The sequence below is a fragment of the Sander lucioperca genome, chromosome 13 (genome assembly GCF_008315115.2).
Source record: "Sander lucioperca isolate FBNREF2018 chromosome 13, SLUC_FBN_1.2, whole genome shotgun sequence".
Classification (NCBI taxonomy): Eukaryota; Metazoa; Chordata; class Actinopteri; order Perciformes; family Percidae; genus Sander; species Sander lucioperca.
Window position 1 is genome coordinate 10,323,311 of NC_050185.1, and position 16,339 is coordinate 10,339,649.

The 16,339-nt window shown below is 38.9% G+C and overlaps 1 protein-coding gene across 7 annotated transcripts; it reads right to left on the reverse strand.

Annotated features, from left to right (window-relative positions):
* Nucleotides 1–616: 616 nt before the first annotated feature.
* On the reverse strand, nt 617–15,050 carry aifm1 (apoptosis inducing factor mitochondrion associated 1). 7 transcript variants are annotated; one of them, XM_031320169.2, is made up of 24 exons: nt 14,798–15,049; nt 13,111–13,241; nt 12,881–13,001; nt 12,728–12,751; nt 12,047–12,178; nt 10,461–10,520; nt 10,184–10,255; nt 10,015–10,080; nt 9,026–9,097; nt 8,749–8,820; nt 8,580–8,645; nt 8,092–8,210; nt 7,861–7,991; nt 7,266–7,356; nt 6,987–7,071; nt 6,833–6,909; nt 6,179–6,287; nt 5,955–6,062; nt 5,773–5,861; nt 5,549–5,689; nt 5,030–5,172; nt 1,441–1,565; nt 1,157–1,347; nt 617–1,071 (listed from the first exon to the last, which is right to left on the reverse strand). In XM_031320169.2, the coding sequence occupies exons 1-24, from the start codon at nt 14,883–14,885 to the stop codon at nt 1,000–1,002; spliced, it is 2,385 nt and encodes a 794-aa protein (XP_031176029.1). In that variant the 5' UTR covers nt 14,886–15,049; the 3' UTR covers nt 617–999. The 7 variants fall into 7 exon arrangements, with proteins under 7 accessions (XP_031176029.1, XP_031176031.1, XP_031176033.1 ...); XM_031320171.2 differs by lacking the exon at nt 12,728–12,751 and having other exon boundaries at nt 14,798–15,050; XM_031320173.2 differs by lacking the exons at nt 10,015–10,080; nt 10,184–10,255; nt 10,461–10,520 and having other exon boundaries at nt 14,798–15,048.
* Between the last annotated feature and the right edge of the window lie 1,289 nt (nt 15,051–16,339).

Genomic DNA, 16,339 nt, shown 5'->3' on the forward strand with positions numbered 1-16,339 from the left:
GAGGGGGAGGCAGTTGAGCCATTTACTCATGTACAATTAATGTCAAAGAAAGCGATGGGACGTTATGGCTGCACGTGTTTGTCTCACACTTGAAAGGCCGTTCCACACTTCGCTCTGGAGCCCACAGTGTCAAATAGGATAGGAAATGTGTTAGAATACAAAACATGAATGTGATTCTAATAACAAGAAGCCCACAGCAGAAAAAAAATAATCTTTCTGCTTGCTTGAACACTTTTACCTCCGGACAGGAAAAGTAGGGCAAGCTTCATTTTAATGTTCTTGTTGGAGAGCACATTGGCACTTAATTAGATCGTACTTCTACACACTGTAAAATGTACGTGTCAGCTGCCCTTTATACAAGCCTGTCTGTACCCAGTGCTTTTAGCTAAAGTAAGACATTTAACATCACCTCACTCAATTTAAAAAAGTCCACTCACTATTAGTTCACGTGTATGACCAACGTTGCCAAGCAGTACACATTGATTGAAAGGCTTTAGGACAAACGAGCTTAACCAAACAGACTTAACAACATCACAGCTCAGAATGCAGGTCAACTTACAGTATATGTCATTATCAGTGATATTATCTAGGGGCAAAATTAAATTAATGGGATCACTCCAATTGAAAAATAGCTTTTATTACAGCTCTCACGACAAGCTGCTCTGATCACACAGAGGAAAACAATAATCCATGCTCAGCATTTTTAGCCTGGTGGGGGGAAAGCACAATCACATCTTGAACATGATTTTCAAAAACATGAGCAATAGGTTTGGTGGAAAATGAGAAGATGATTTGTCCTGGATAGAAAAAGAAAACAAAACAAACAAAACTGGTGCAGCAGATACAAATTCCAAACATGAAAAATATTTCAGCGACATGAGATCATTTACATGAATCCTACTGTTTTGTATGTTCAAGAGTGTGGCAATGGCTGCCAAAGTTCAGTCTTCACATGAAGCTTAACTCCTCTCCCACAATGAGTGCCGGCCTCCACCATCTTTAATCATCATGGATGTTGAACAGTTTGGCCACTTCGTTCAGATCTGCGTGTTCCTCTCCATCCTTGATAATCTACAAAAAAACAATTTACAATAAGCAAATCTTTATTTGAATTCCTTACTATGACACAAAGCATTTTTCTTACAAAGTGACATACCTTCCTTGCGATTGGCATCCTGTTAAACACGTTCCACAGGATAATGCCCACCACCACTTTGTCTCTCAGGTAGAAGATGACTCCTTTTCCATACTCGTCTTTGTGCTGCCCCACATTGGGAGCAGGCGTTAAAGAGGCCACTGGGCTTATAGCTGTGTCCTCCGTTTCACTTTCTGAGCGGATCCCAGTTCCTGCGATACATTTAACGGGTAAGACTAAATCTAAGCCTTGGTCCTCAATAAACTGTTAATTTTTGCTTTATAGGATTAAGATTTCTTAAATACCTGACTTCTCGGTAGCAGCTTTAGGTGTATCTTTGGCAGTGGCTTTGGCAAACACTCCTACTGTTGGTAGGCTGCTGTCAACAATCCCAATCGCCTCGTAGCCTACATCAGGACCCAGGTCACTCCTGTGAGAAACCATAGAAATTGGAAAACATGTTGAGGGGATTATTTGATTCAGAAATCTCAGAGCAAGAATTAATCTCTCTCCACTGATTTATTTGTTCTGCGCTATGGCAAGTCATTGTAGTGCTGCATGGAATTACAGATGACGACGACTTATTTTCTAACAACACGCTGTTGGATACTGTCCTCCTCTCCTACTTCAATGCCTAAGGAATCTATCTATCTCTCTCTCTCGCTGACCCTGTCTTTCACTGGTTGAAGCCTGAAAATATTGTAAACAAATTAATAACATAACTAATTAACACTGGTCGGACTGTTCAGCTCCGTTTCAGACTGATACCTCCGGTTCAGACTGGTCCTCATCCTCAACACATGCCTTTTTCAGTCGCGGAAAACACTTTTCAATACTCATCTGGATTTAAGCAGCAAACATTCAGTGTAGAGTAAAAAATGACATTATTTATAATACGTTTATTTGATTCACAGCTGCTACATATAGTGTTTTGACCTCGACAACCCAACTGCATTTTACCGCAAACTTGCGACTAGTTAACTTTCTAAAGCAGGCGCAATCGTTTGTTTGCTAAGAGTCGGGTCGGGACTCCAACATTAAACACACTGACAACATTGTATTTAGAATATAAAATATTTTTATTGCACTTTTTAATGTGTGATTGTGTAAAAGTGTTCACGAGATAAATACCAACCTTTCGTGAACTTGTGAATTTCGCCAGCCAGTGTGCACGGTGGGAGGGGCTGTGTGTGTGTGTGTGTGTGTGTGTGTGTGTGTGTGTGTGTGTGAGCAAGATGCAGGTGACAGAGAGACGGAGGAGAGCAGGGAAAGGAAATGCAGCTGAATTAATAAGCTGCGTGTTTTAAATAGCGTTAAAAAAAACAGTGTTGATAGTGCGGCGCACCGCCACACAGTCTATGTGTGGGAAACACTATGTATAATTTTTTTTATATGATTTAATGAAGGGCAAAAAATGTATCATTGCTTTACCAAGCATTTACTATCCAATAACTACAAAAAATATCAGTCGCAACTTTCCAATAGCCATCCAGATAATGTTTATAGATGGTTTATAAAGTATTTATTAACTATTTAACAAGGTATTATAGTCATCTGTTGCAACTTTATAATAACCTTCCAGACACTGTTTATAGACGGTTTACAAACCAACTAGTAACCCTTAACAAAGTGTTAGGAATATCTGCTCCACCTATCTATGTAATGTTTATAGAGGTTTTAAAAATGGTTTCTTAAAGGTTTACAAACATTTTTTGAATCATTACCTGTTACCTAATATAGTATATGAGGGATATAATGTGTGTAACAATACACTGTTAATTTACAGCACCACTTATAATTAGTAAACATTATTCATTATAATTTCATTGTTTGTTAACAGTAAAATGACTGTTTGCTGACAGTTAAATGACAATTAACTAAAGATCAAATAACTATCAATTTACCATCTATTAATGATGGTTATTATAATGTGTTACCATGATTTTGTTTTGGGAGTTAATAATATAGTAATATAGGTTGACACTGCAGCTAGACAGACTGTCATTTTGTGCCAAGTAGTGTCAACTACATTTTTTAAGCAAAAACAAAATCTTCTGCAAATCCCTTTTAGAAAATAGTTTTGCTGAAGTTAATCCTCCAATGCGAAGTATAGCTCTACATTTTAAAACTGTGTATGAGAACCTCACACAGCTCCTACTCTAGACACACACAAAACAAACAGGGCAGAGAGGGAACTGTAGCTGTGAATGTCAGTGATAACCCCCCACCACCACCTGATGAGTTTCAAGCTGGTTGATGACCTGATGTAATGTCACAGCGATATGACCTTAACAAATGATGCTGTGGTCCTTCTGCCCAGACAGCCTGTACACTATGTGGCATCACTCAGAAACATCCACACCTATGGCTCAGTAAGAGTTTTAGGGAACCTGACTGTACTTTTTCTCTCTCTGTTACTGTGCCAACATTCCTGTGAAAGGCTTTTAGTATGACACCAGCAGCTGTATGCAGCACTTACAGTTGCAGACTTGTTTTAATAGTGAGTTTAAAATGTTCTTGAAATATGTTTGACTTATGCATGTTTCATATGTAGTATTTGACCTTTGATTTTAAAATGAACTTTTTCCAATGAGTAAACACAGAATGTGGAAGGATGGGTACTAGGGCTGCACAGTATATCGTTTTTTTTATCGTCATCGCAATATTAACTGCCACAATACACATATTGCGAGAGGCTGCGACACATCGCGAAAGACACTCCAATTTTTTTATTGAGTAGAAAACTGCACTTTAAAATATAACTGTCGTTATCTTTTCAGTGGTGCCCTTTATATTCAATTCAGTGTGTTCCATAAAAAAATATTGGAGGTGATTTCCTTTTATTTGTTTTAAATTCAACAAGCAATTCGTTGTATTTTAGCACAATACTGAAAGCAGCAGAAATGCAGAAACGAGTACACTTCAATATCTGTGTGTTGTTTATTGTGTATGTTTATTGTATATGTTTATTTATCGCAAGTAATATTGTTATCACGATGTCCAACAACGTAACCGCATATCGCATATTTTTCTCATATCGTGCAGCCCTAATGGGTACTCTTTTTTAACAAGTTAAATATATTTAAAAAAAAAAAAAAAAAAATGGACTTGACGATCTTAAAATGAACTGACCGACCAGTGCTGCTAAATTATGATTAGGAGGCATTACAGCAGCCTGGTTCTGCCGACACATTATACTGGCATTCATAGGAATATCAACATATCATCTGACTGGTGCATAAGTCACGACAGTTTGACTAATGGACCTGTGTTTTTTTTTGGACTGCAATGAACCCATGTTGTCAGCAGTGTGTCATATTTCACCAGCTGCTAAAAACATGCAGTCACAGCATTCATCTGTGTAGTGCGGGCCACATTCCACACAGTAGTTACATTTTTGGCTACTCCCTCCCTGAATATCTGGTAGAGTCCCCTTGTGATCATATCAAAAATGTTTTTAACAGAGTTAGTAAATTTATGATGGGCATGAAAAATGTCTGGCTGAGCGATGTAGCCCTGTGCTGTAAACTCCTATCCTAATGTCCTCTAAAGGCTGTTTAAATATTTTAGAACTTAATGGTATTTAAGACTTAAAAGCAATCATGCATGCATCAGACTTCTAAAAGGATTTAATCTGAGTCATTTGTAGAGTTGTACATGCTGCCCCAGTGCTCACTTATTTTAATCATAATCATATTTAAATTAATGTGGATGTGTGCAATCAACAAGTCAGACTGGCTTTTGATTTCTCAAATATTTTCCTTCACTTTCACTTCAAGCCAGTTTCATGGCTTGCAGCTACAGCTCTCATTTGCAAAACGGTTTGAATTTGTGACCCATGAAAACCTTGCGTTAGCATCACTAGCACAACGTAGAAAGTACCATAATACCCACCAGAACATAGACTGATGCCAGTAGGGTTTGTTGGCTCCGGTCATATTCTCTCCTGCTAGTCTTCCACTCACAACGGCATGATCGTGGTGCTCCACTCGTCTGCGGCCCAGTCTGATGTCATAGAAACAGGCAGCATCTCCTGCCTAAATCCAGACAGAAGGGGTTGAGGATATGAGGCATAGATTACAATTCCTAACTATATTACAATTGCATTACATGGTTACAGAGGTGCATTGTTTCTGGACCATGACCTTTATCACTAAAAGGACCATCAACTCCCATTAAAGTTAATCCACTTTTCACGAGTCTCAGCTTTTAAAAGAACATAAGATATTGTTCAAATTGGCACATGGGGTTTAACATCAACAGCAAAATGGCTGCCACAACTAGTGACCAGTTTCACTAAATCAAGTATAAATGTGCCTGAATTTCCAAAGCCAATCAAAATCAGACACTGTTTAAGCAACTCATGACTGTTGTTATTGGAACACTTCAACTACCTTATGAACAAAAACTTACCACCCAAATATTGGATCTAGCTTGCAGCTCTGCATTGACCCGAAAGCCACCAAAGTCAGAGTCCACCTCCAGACCGGCTGACTTAGCAAGGTCAACATTGGGCTCCAGGCCAACAGCTGCAACAATGTGGTCAGTTTTCACCTACAAGGTGAAGCACAAGATAATCAGTAACTAATGAGTCATTTACCAAATTACACTGGACTTGTACAAAAACCTGGACCTACCAATCGGCCGTCCTTCAGTTTGATTTCTAACTTATCATCTTTGCAGACCACAGATTTCACCAAAGCTTCTGATATGACTTTCACACCCTCTAGAAAACCAAAGGAAGAATATTTAATAAAAGAAGAAATGAGGAGTGCAGTGTGCAACAAGATATGAGAGTTCAGACACGCATAGACATTACCACTCTTGACTTTTTCTGTTGTCCAGTTGCTCAGATACTCAGGCAACACTTTTCCCATGTTGCCCTTCTCAGGGAACATCTGTACCACCTCCAGGTCATACTCAGTTGCTGGGAAAAAGGAGAAAGAGGATAAGTGATCCAACAGCAGAACAACAAATTAATTCTATTAAACATCAGAAGTATTAACTATTCGGTCATTTTCTCATCTTGTCCAGTGGTCTTACATCTCCTGCCGAGGGCACAGGCCAGCTCGCTGCCCAAGAAGCCGCCTCCAATGATTGTGATGGACTTGATGTTTCTGGAGACCTTATCCAATGATTTGAAGTCCTCTATCTGAGGAGAAGAAAATGTACATCAACTTCACTTTTTTTGGGCAGTGATACATCACAGTGTTACTCTCAACATTTAAAATTAGTCTTATACAAGTGTGTTAACTTGTCTGTGCAACTATGAAGGGACTGTAATAAATGAACCATAAGAAACAATGGATTGACAAAAGGAAACATTGCGCACACTGCAGCCACGATTTATGTTACGGAGCAAAGTTTTTGCATTTCCTGCCAAAACGGCATTTTAGAATGAAGTTATACTTTGTATTATTTTCTAAATTAAACTAAGTATTTTCACTGGCTCACTGACCTATTCAAGAGTGTTGGAATCAACATTCAGAGAGTATTTCGGGTTATCTAACACTTCCAAACAACTTATTCAGAATCAAAAATATTGCCAACTAATTATTACCATCATGTCATACCTTTGACATTTATTCAACTTTTACTTCCACAGCCAAAACGTGTCACTTTTTGGAGCTTTGTACTATTAGACAGAAATACCCAAACTGAAACAAAGATATTGCCCCCTTGTGGCCAAACACTGACCTTGCGGAACAACGTTGTCTTCTTCATCACCTCCTCTCCAGCTCTTTCAATGACCTGTAGATTTCTTGGCACACCACCTGCAGCAAACCATTCAAATTAGCTTCCACCAGGTTTAAACCACACGTGGTAATAAATGCATCACAAAGAGGCTTACCTGTAGCAATCAAACACTTGTCATATGAAATCTCGGTATCATCGTCCAGTTTTATTTTGTTTCCTCTCACATCCATGTGAACCACCTAAAGTGGATTACATCATGTTATTTGTTGTCAAAAATCTCAATACAGTCAAAAAGTACTTTTACATCTGCCAATGACATTCCTCACTTCTGGTATGAATACTACTACTAATACTACTATTATGTACTGTATATAATCATGACATTAACACACTGTAGTGTCTGACTGTTAAAGGAAAAGAAATACAAACCAACCTTTTTGCCAGTGAGAACTGCCACTCCACCATTTTCTGCACCATCCAATTCTTCTGCATTAATGTAGAATGAAGGTGGCTGGAAGTAGATACTGGCAAATAAACACAAATATTATAAAATCTTTAAACATTTTAAAAAGAAATCATTTGGCCACTAATCATACATAGCAAGTCATACATAAACCACTTAAACCAGTAAAGTACTGGTATCGACTGTAGCTGGTATTAGGACAGTACCAAGTTGCAGCTGTGTCCAGCAGCTCTATCCTGGGGAAAATAAATCATTAGCAGCACGGGAAATTGTGCAAGTTTTGTTTGACATCAACAGTGGTTTGTTGTGAATACCGTAAAAAGGGGAAGTCAGTAAACAGAGTTTAGTCCACCTGAATAGAAAAAGTGCCACCAACAGAATGGTAATTGTAATGAAATCAAAGAAATGTCACAGGACAACACAGTCTAACTGCCTGTAATGGCCACGTATCACAGCAGAGAAAGACAGATTGTATGAAAGGCACAAAGTCACAGTGAGACAGAAAGAATTTAAGGCAATAAAGTTGTATAGACCAAAAAGCACAATGCAAGAAACTTAAACACACCTCCTTTCCTTTCCATTCCACTGTTTGAAACGCAGTGTTTCCGTCACACTGGGGTCATTAGAGAACCACAGTTCCTTAGAGAGAGGTGGTCTCATGTATGGAGGGTCTGGCTCATCAGTCACAATCAGTACCTGGTAACAACAATTCAAAAAAGGGACATGAGGAAAACACACACAAATCAAACTGGAAAAACTCAGATACAACAAGGCGATTGATGAACTGAATGCTGACCTTGGCACCAGGGTCTCTGGCTCGAATAGACCGGGCAGCAGCGAAAGAGGCGGTACCTCCACCAATAAGGAGGTAGGGGGTGTGCGAGGGGACCTTGAGAGAGGCAGGTGCGGGGCCACCTGGAGTTTGCATGAGAGAGCGACAGCGAGCACGAGAGAGTGACAGTGAAAAAAAAGAGAAAGGCAAAAAGCAGAAGAGAGACACAGTCAGTGCATGATCTTGGATGATCATCAGTACCCATGACAAATGCACCTGAAAGGAGTAAATGGAAAAAGAAAAAAGTTTTCATGTGAGTGAGATTAACCTTTATCATTAAAAGAATCCAAACAATGTGAAAAAGACATGAACAAGCAGGGGAAAAAGCTGTAATGAGAAGAAAATGTTAAAAAATATATATAGAAGAAAAGGTGTTTGAAATTAACAAAATAGGAAATGTATTGGTGTCAGCCGACTTCCCCGCTCCAAACAAGGCTGAGCTACGGTCTTACCACTCTCTGCCACAACTTCAGGTTGAGGCTCGGTTGGCTCTGCTGGGCTTTCTGCTGCTGCAGGTTCTGTTAGTATAACCGGAGCATTAACCAGTTAAGACCAAATCAACCCTCAGATGTGGTAAATGTACATCACTGGTTCCATGCACAGGTCATGCACAGTGCTTACCACTCTCCACAACAGGTGCAGGGGGCGGCTCTGTAAGCTCAGCTGGGGACGGCTCAGAGGGGGGTGATGGTTCTGGTAGCATAGTGGCAAAGTTACATAATAATCTCGGACGTGCACTAACAGTTGATGTGCGAAATCCATCTTTAACTGAGCTGTAGTGTGTATCTACTACACAGCCTCAGGTCAGATGGAAAAGCACATGTAGATGCACCTGAATATATTTCCAATTGAATGAGTAAATTAATTAGATCAGAGTATCTTTCTTCTCAAATCTTACCCTCCTCAACTACAGGTGCAGCAGGTGGTTCTGCTGACTCTTCTGGGGATGCTACTACCACTGGCTCATCTGCTGTTGGTGCAATCCATAGTATGGGTTAAGATCACATTCTTTACTAAATTATTGGAGGGGAAGACCATCGGGATCAGTGCATTTCCTTAGCTTCACCCTGTTAACATTCTGCAGAGCATGCACACTAACACAATGACAAGTGGAAGCTGCCCACTTTGTGATACACTTCTACAGACGTACTGTACACACTGTATACCATCATGGAGCTCATTATGGAGTTGTACTCTAGCCTTTGTACATGTTGACAGTGTCACTGCTGATTTTTATTCAAGCATGTCTTACCACACTGACGTTCACAAGGACCAAGGACCTTTCTGTTTTACGACTTCCTTTTTGAATTAGAAACTGCTGTGAATACATTTTGCATCTTAGACACAGCATGAAAAACGTTCAGAGGTAAGAAACAAAATTCACCTCAAAGGGCAGCTTCCAATTATGAACAATACTATCACATTAACAGTATAAAAAAAACAACTTTTGATTACTATCCCAAGACAAAGTTTGACAGATTCACAGAAAATGAACAGGAAGGGTTCTATTTGATATCACAAATATGACGAAGCACACCAGGAGCCAAGATATTTGTAGAAAATACTGACAACTCCAACGACTATGTCCCACAAAAATAGAAGTATTATAGTTCAGAATGGAGGTGAGTATATGAGTGTCCAAAGTTATATTGAAACAGAAATACATTTTTTCCACGAGTGAGATTAACCTTTATCATTACAAGAATCCAAACAATGTAAAAAAAAAAAAAAAAGACATGAACAAGCAGGAAGAAAAGCTGTAATGAGAAAAATATACTTAAAATATTTATAGAAGAAAAGGTGTTTCAAATTAACATTAACAAAATAGGAAATGTATTGGTGTCAGCCGACTTCCCCGCTCCAAACAAGGCTGAGCTACGGTCTTACCACTCTCTGCCACAACTTCAGGTTGAGGCTCGGTTGGCTCTGCTGGGCTTTCTGCTGCTGCAGGTTCTGTTAGTATAACCGGAGCATTAACCAGTTAAGACCAAATCAACCCTCAGATGTGGTAAATGTACATCACTGGTTCCGTGCACAGGTCATGCACAGTGCTTACCACTCTCCACAACAGGTGCAGGGGGTGGCTCTGTAAGCTCAGCTGGGGACGGCTCAGAGGGGGGTGATGGTTCTGGTAGCATAGTGGCAAAGTTACATAATAATCTCGGATGCGCACCAACAGTTAATGTGCGAAATCCATCTTTAACTGAGCTGTAGTGTGTATCTACTACACAGCCTCAGGTCAGATGGAAAAGCATATGTAGATGCACCCTTATATGTTTCCAATTGAATGAGTAAATTAATTAGATCAGAGTATCTTTCTACTCAAATCTTACCCTCCTCAACTACAGGTGCAGCAGGTGGTTCTGGGGATGCTTCTACCACTGGCTCATCTGCTGTTGGTGCAATCCATAGTATGGGTTAAGATCACATTCTTTACTAAATTATTGGAGGGGAAGACCATCAGGATCCATGCATTTCCTTAGCTTCTAGGGGTGGGGGAAAAAAAATCGATACAGCATAGTATCACAATATTTTCCGTGGCAATACTGTATCGATACACAGACGCCAAGTATCGATCTTTTATTATATATGTGTTGGTCAGTTTGTCCCAATCCCATTTTGCAGCAATAAAATTGAAGTGAGATGAACAAACAGAGAAATATATCTTTTTAGATAAAACAGATGTTGACAAAGTTTACTTTTGGGGACATCATTTGAAATTGGGAAAAATTTGAAGTTGGAAAAAAGGTAATAAATTGCAATATATCGCAGAATATTGCAATATGTTTAAAATCGCAATAATATTGTATCGTGACACAAGTATTGTGATGATATTGTATCGTGAGACCTCTGGTGATTCCCACCCCTATTAGCTTCACCCTGTTAACATTCTCCAGAGCATGCATACTGACACAATGACAAGAGGAAGCTGCCCACTGTGTGGTCTAAAGAGATGTACATAGTCCACACCATACCAGAAAATATAACGGTTATATTCGAAAGAAATAATATCAAGGAGCTGAGCATGGAGTTTATCAGTTGTCAGTTTTGATGACAGTGATGTTCACAAGTACCAGGGACCTTTCTGTTTTCTAAACTACTGTGAAGACATTTTGCATCTTAGACACAGCATGAAAAACGTCACAAAGAAATACAATCAACATCGAAGGGCAGCTTCCAATTATGAACAATACTATCACATTTACGGCAGAAAAAGTACTATCCTAGGACAAAGTAACACAAAGTTTGACACATTCACAAAAAATGTCAGACAGGAGGATTCCATTTGATATCACAAATATAACAAAGCACACCAGGAGCCAAGATATTTGTAGAAAATACTGACATCAACGAGTGTGTCCCACAAAAAGAGAAGTATTATAGTTCAGAACGGAGGTGAGTATGTGAGTGTCCACAGTAAAGGGTTAATGTACAACAAGGTTAGAGGACACACATGAAACCCAACAGAACTGAGCATGACAAATGCATCAATTAATACAAGAAAGAAAGTAAATAAATAAACGCATACAAAAAGACAGCAACTTAAAGACAATACAAGTTTAGAATATCCAGAGGGCCTCGTGTATAAAACATGTAATCACCAAAAATTTCTATTTCTAATATATATATATATATATAAATAAAAATAAATAATTGTACTAATGTGTTACACTTATGAGCAGGGTAATGAAAAGACAGGTGTTTTAGAGCCTGCTTTTTTTGCACTAACCTGACTTTACAAGTTGGTGTCACATTTCTGACACCTTAGTTCTCTTTAAAGTATAGTATGTGTCCAAAGTGTAATAGAGACAGTGTGTTTTGAAGTTTTTTTGTTACTTTTTGGTTCAAACATACTGTTTATAAAGGAGGAACATGTTACGCATGCATGTAGGGGTATATAGAAAAGAATGCAGACAACCTGGAGGGGGTTCAGTTGTTTCAATGGGAGCCGCTACTGCAGCATCAGGGGCCAGGGGGCTCGGCTCTTCTGGTGACGGTGCTGCTTGAGGTTCTGGTGACGGTGCTGCTTCAGGTTCTGGCTCTGGGATGACTGAAAGAGAAATGAACAGAGTTATCAAACATTAGCTATGGAATGATTAACTAAAGACTGGATATTCAACCCAATTTCTTTTGTGTGACGTTCAGATTATGTATTATCAGTTAAGACAAATGGTTTAAGGTAAGTCATTTAAACCAATCCACCACTAACCTAAATAAAGTTGGTTTTGTAGTCTCAAGGAAGCTAAACTGTGCACTGCAGAGTCAGCTGATTGCAAGCCGACTTACACCAAAAAATATTTAACTAAAGCCCTTTCACTTAAAAGAGTGACAATGCTGTGTCACTCTTTTAAGTGAAAGGGCTTTTTTATTTTATTTACAATACAGGCATTGCTTTTAAGATTTCTGGATTTTTTTTTTTTTTTCATTATTACCTGCTTCATGTAGTTCTACTGGAACATAGGGTCAGTTTCAGCAAATATGACAGAAAGTTAGTTTTATAAATATTACCTACTGCACCTTTAACTTATTAACAGAGTTGGAGATTGATCTATAAATGTTAAGATAATATCTACTCAGAAATGACATAACAATCACTCACCCTCTGTTTCAGTGGCATCCACAGCTAAAACAAGAAAGAAACAGTGAAATCTTAATTGATCAGAACCAAAAAAAAAAGGTATCACAGTAGAAGGCTGCGGATCTTTTATTTAAATAATATTATCATTAAAATCAGTTAATATAAATTGCTCACCAGGAGGCTCTGACTGGATGGGGGTGGCTGGTTCTTCTGTGGCTCTTTTATATGGTCTGGATGAAATTTCATCAATACGGTCCTGATATCTTTGGTTGTCTCCCTTGACAGTTCGGTATGTCTGTAAAAACAGAAGTTTTCAACCATGAGTATTTGCGAACTGACTGCAACTGATTACTTATGATTTTAAATACATGTACTGTGTGTTATGACGGACAAAGCTTACTCACATATATTGCACCACCAACGCAGGCTGCTCCAACCAGAAGGACGTACAGCTGGTTTTCCCTGCCTCCCCCTGCAGGCCCGGTGGACATGTGAGCCACAGGTACACATGCTGGTATTCTGCTATTGTTTAACCCTGAAAACAATTTGACAAATAATAAAAATGTAAATTCGTAAAAACTGCATCAATTTCAGTCAAACAACTTTGATGGTGCTCACAAAAGTAATCCAACTGGAGGTCAACCGTAGTTGCAGTAGCCTACATCTCCAAGCCATGTATTATACACACATGACTAATAGCAATACACTAAACTTGGACTTATGAAAGAAATGTGCTATGTTTTTTATTATATATATTTTTTCCTGTATGGCAGAAAACACTAAAACTGGAGCATTTGCCACAGCTGGAGATGCTCTCCAATCATTGTTTTTTTTAAATGTTAATCAGGCTTATCAGGTGGCAGCTATCTGACTGACAATGCCACTTAATCAAATTATGTATTCTCTATCATTGCTCAGTCAATAACATCTCATTGTGCTATTTGGCTGGACACTAACAACGAGGCCAGACGTAACAAGAATAAGACATTTCTTTTCTACAGTTTATAGCATGTGAAAAGGTGCATGCAGTTAATGTATGCAAACAATTTAAATAAACACAGCCATGACAGCGACAGTTTTAACTATCTGTGTAAATGCTGCAGGCTGTATGATATATTTACAGAATATAACCTGTGGATGTTGACAATGAAAACACGTCTTACTACAAGATCATCAATTAAAGCATATTAATGCTTATTTGCAAGGTAATATCAAATATTGTGGTAATATACATCTGGGTTTAAATTCCTCCAAAATGAAGGGACTGGCACACGTTGGTGTGTGTGTATAGGTATGCTCAGAAATCCTTGTGCCTGTTATTGGGTTAATTAAAGAACGCGCGCGCACACACACACACACACACACACACACACACACACACACACACACACACACACACACACACACACACACACACACAATTTGAGTTGAGTTGAGAGGCTTGGATCCTCATTATGACCAACCTCTCTCATTCCTGTTATACAGTAACTTCCCACTGCTTCCTTTCTTCATCATTGTACATTCAACCAATCTACAGGCATCCTATGCAGAGGGACTTACGTTGTACGCGCTGTGCTTTTTCTTTCAGGGTCACAGGGGGACTGAAAACCAAAACACCCCGTGATCTAAACCAAAGTCAGCCTATGTAAGCATGGTCAAATCGGACTATAGCGTAACACCTGTAATAAGCACTACGTTACCAGCACTGAATCAAAATCAATGTATGACAGTGACGTGAGTTTATATTGCATTCACTAGCGTTGCTTTCTGCTATGCATTAGGCGAGAGCAACCAGTGTAGTGTAATATGGTTTGAGATAACCTAGCTAGTTTTCGAAGTGCCATTGGCTTCTGCATGTTGCCATTTGCTAATTAGCTCAGTTAATATTAGCTTTGTAACTGCCAACCGAAGGTCAAAATACTTACTAAGCTAACATTACCAAAATATACCCCGTCTGGTTTAAGAAATTGTCAACATTGTGCAATATCATGCTACAAGCAATGTGTGTTTGTATTGAGGGAAACTAACAAGGAGAAACCAAGTTACTGTAACGTTACTTAACGTTTGTTACCTAACTTAACGTAACGTTACCTGTTCTTCTCACATTCTGTCGGCACACAGTTGAGGAAGCTCTAGCAAGTGGTGCAAGCTTTTTCCATACAGTTCTACATTTCAGCATTATGGCTCAGCTCCGCTGTAACGGTTCCCAGTTTACTAGCCGACTTCTCGGTCAGGAATACTAGCTAGTTCACGTTATTCAGTACACCCGGCACACAACTAGCAGCACCGCGCTACACGCCAAGGCCAGAGACAGGTCATACGTTTCAGGAGAGTCATGGGTAATTGCAAAGACTCTTTGACAACGTAAGATTATTCACCAATGGAAAACTAAGTAGGATAACGGCTTTGGAAAAAAGATGGCGCCGCCGAACAATCAGTGACAGTTTCGAACATAAGTTTCGTAAAGTCTTGAATGAGTTGACATGTTTTTGCTGTTATTTTTGTGCTATGACGGATCAGAGCAGTTTTACTCACTTAGCTACATAGAAAACGTGTCATTTCAGATTTAAGCTCTGTAATATAGACTGTTACACCGAGTCGACGCTGTTTCGAGCTCTTTCCTTCAATACTCTTTGGTAACGGACGTGAACCCGGTTCTTCTTCTTGACATTTCTACAGGTTACATGCAACCAAAGTGTACTGCTGCCCTCTACAGTTTATTTAACATTTTATTTTGACTAGGCCTAAATTAAGACATTATATTAACGTATACAATGCATTGTATGTAAAGTTTTTTTTCACAAATCTTCATTTGGTTTTCATCATGAATGTACAAGACCTCACTGAGTCATCATGAAATTTGCTTATAGACCTGATAACAAACTAGACCATTATCACAATCTGGTGCTCAAGAAATTTGAATTCTGTTGCATATTTATAATTTGACTGCAATCAACTGGAGAATGCTAAATCTGAAGGTTCATAACGTCTTCTGCAGTGGACTTTAAATTGGTCCCATTTTTCTTAATATTAAGGCAGCTGATTATTCATGATAAGAAATCATTTTTTATTTTGACAGAAAGGAAATCTAAACTGGTGATATGAGATAAGCGATTGGTGACATGTAATTGTTTTCATTGGTAAGGTAAGTTATAAGGTAAGCTTCTTTTTTGTGTATTTCATTACAGTGTGTGATGATGTGTTTATAATGTAGGACTATTTGATCCAGTGAATGATAAGGCTGTTAAAGTTATAACATTGCATAGCAATTAGTCTATCGATGATCTGACTTCTGTCTTACATATGTAAGGCTCTTTTGGAATAATAAGGCTGCCATTCTGTCAGATATTATACAACCATATGTAATGCCTAAACACTAGCCTACTGTGACGTCAACCCTCAACTCACAGTAGTCTTGTCACACATGGCAGAAGTTAGCCTTGAGGGCTTTCTGCCAGAAAGAAAGGGTCTATTTTAACCCAAACCAGAATATTTTCCTAAGTCTAAACAGATTCGTGGCAGAAAGGGCTTCCAAGGCTGGCTTCTCCTGGTCTATATCATGGATGTATTACGATGGTCTATATCCACGACGGTCCACTTCCGGGATTGCTCCGTTGCCAACGGAATTTCCAC

What these genes read in the sequence shown, in the direction of transcription:
- aifm1 (XM_031320169.2), bottom strand. Translation starts at nt 14,885, where the DNA reads ATGCTGAAATGTAGAACTGTATGGAAAAAGCTTGCACCACTTGCTAGA. An exon ending in TGAAGTTGTGGCAGAGAGTG is followed by an intron (nt 9,098 to 10,014) that starts GTAAGACCGTAG and finishes TTGCACCAACAG; the next exon opens with CAGATGAGCCAGTGGTAGTA. An exon ending in TGCACCTGTTGTGGAGAGTG is followed by an intron (nt 8,646 to 8,748) that starts GTAAGCACTGTG and finishes TTATACTAACAG; the next exon opens with AACCTGCAGCAGCAGAAAGC.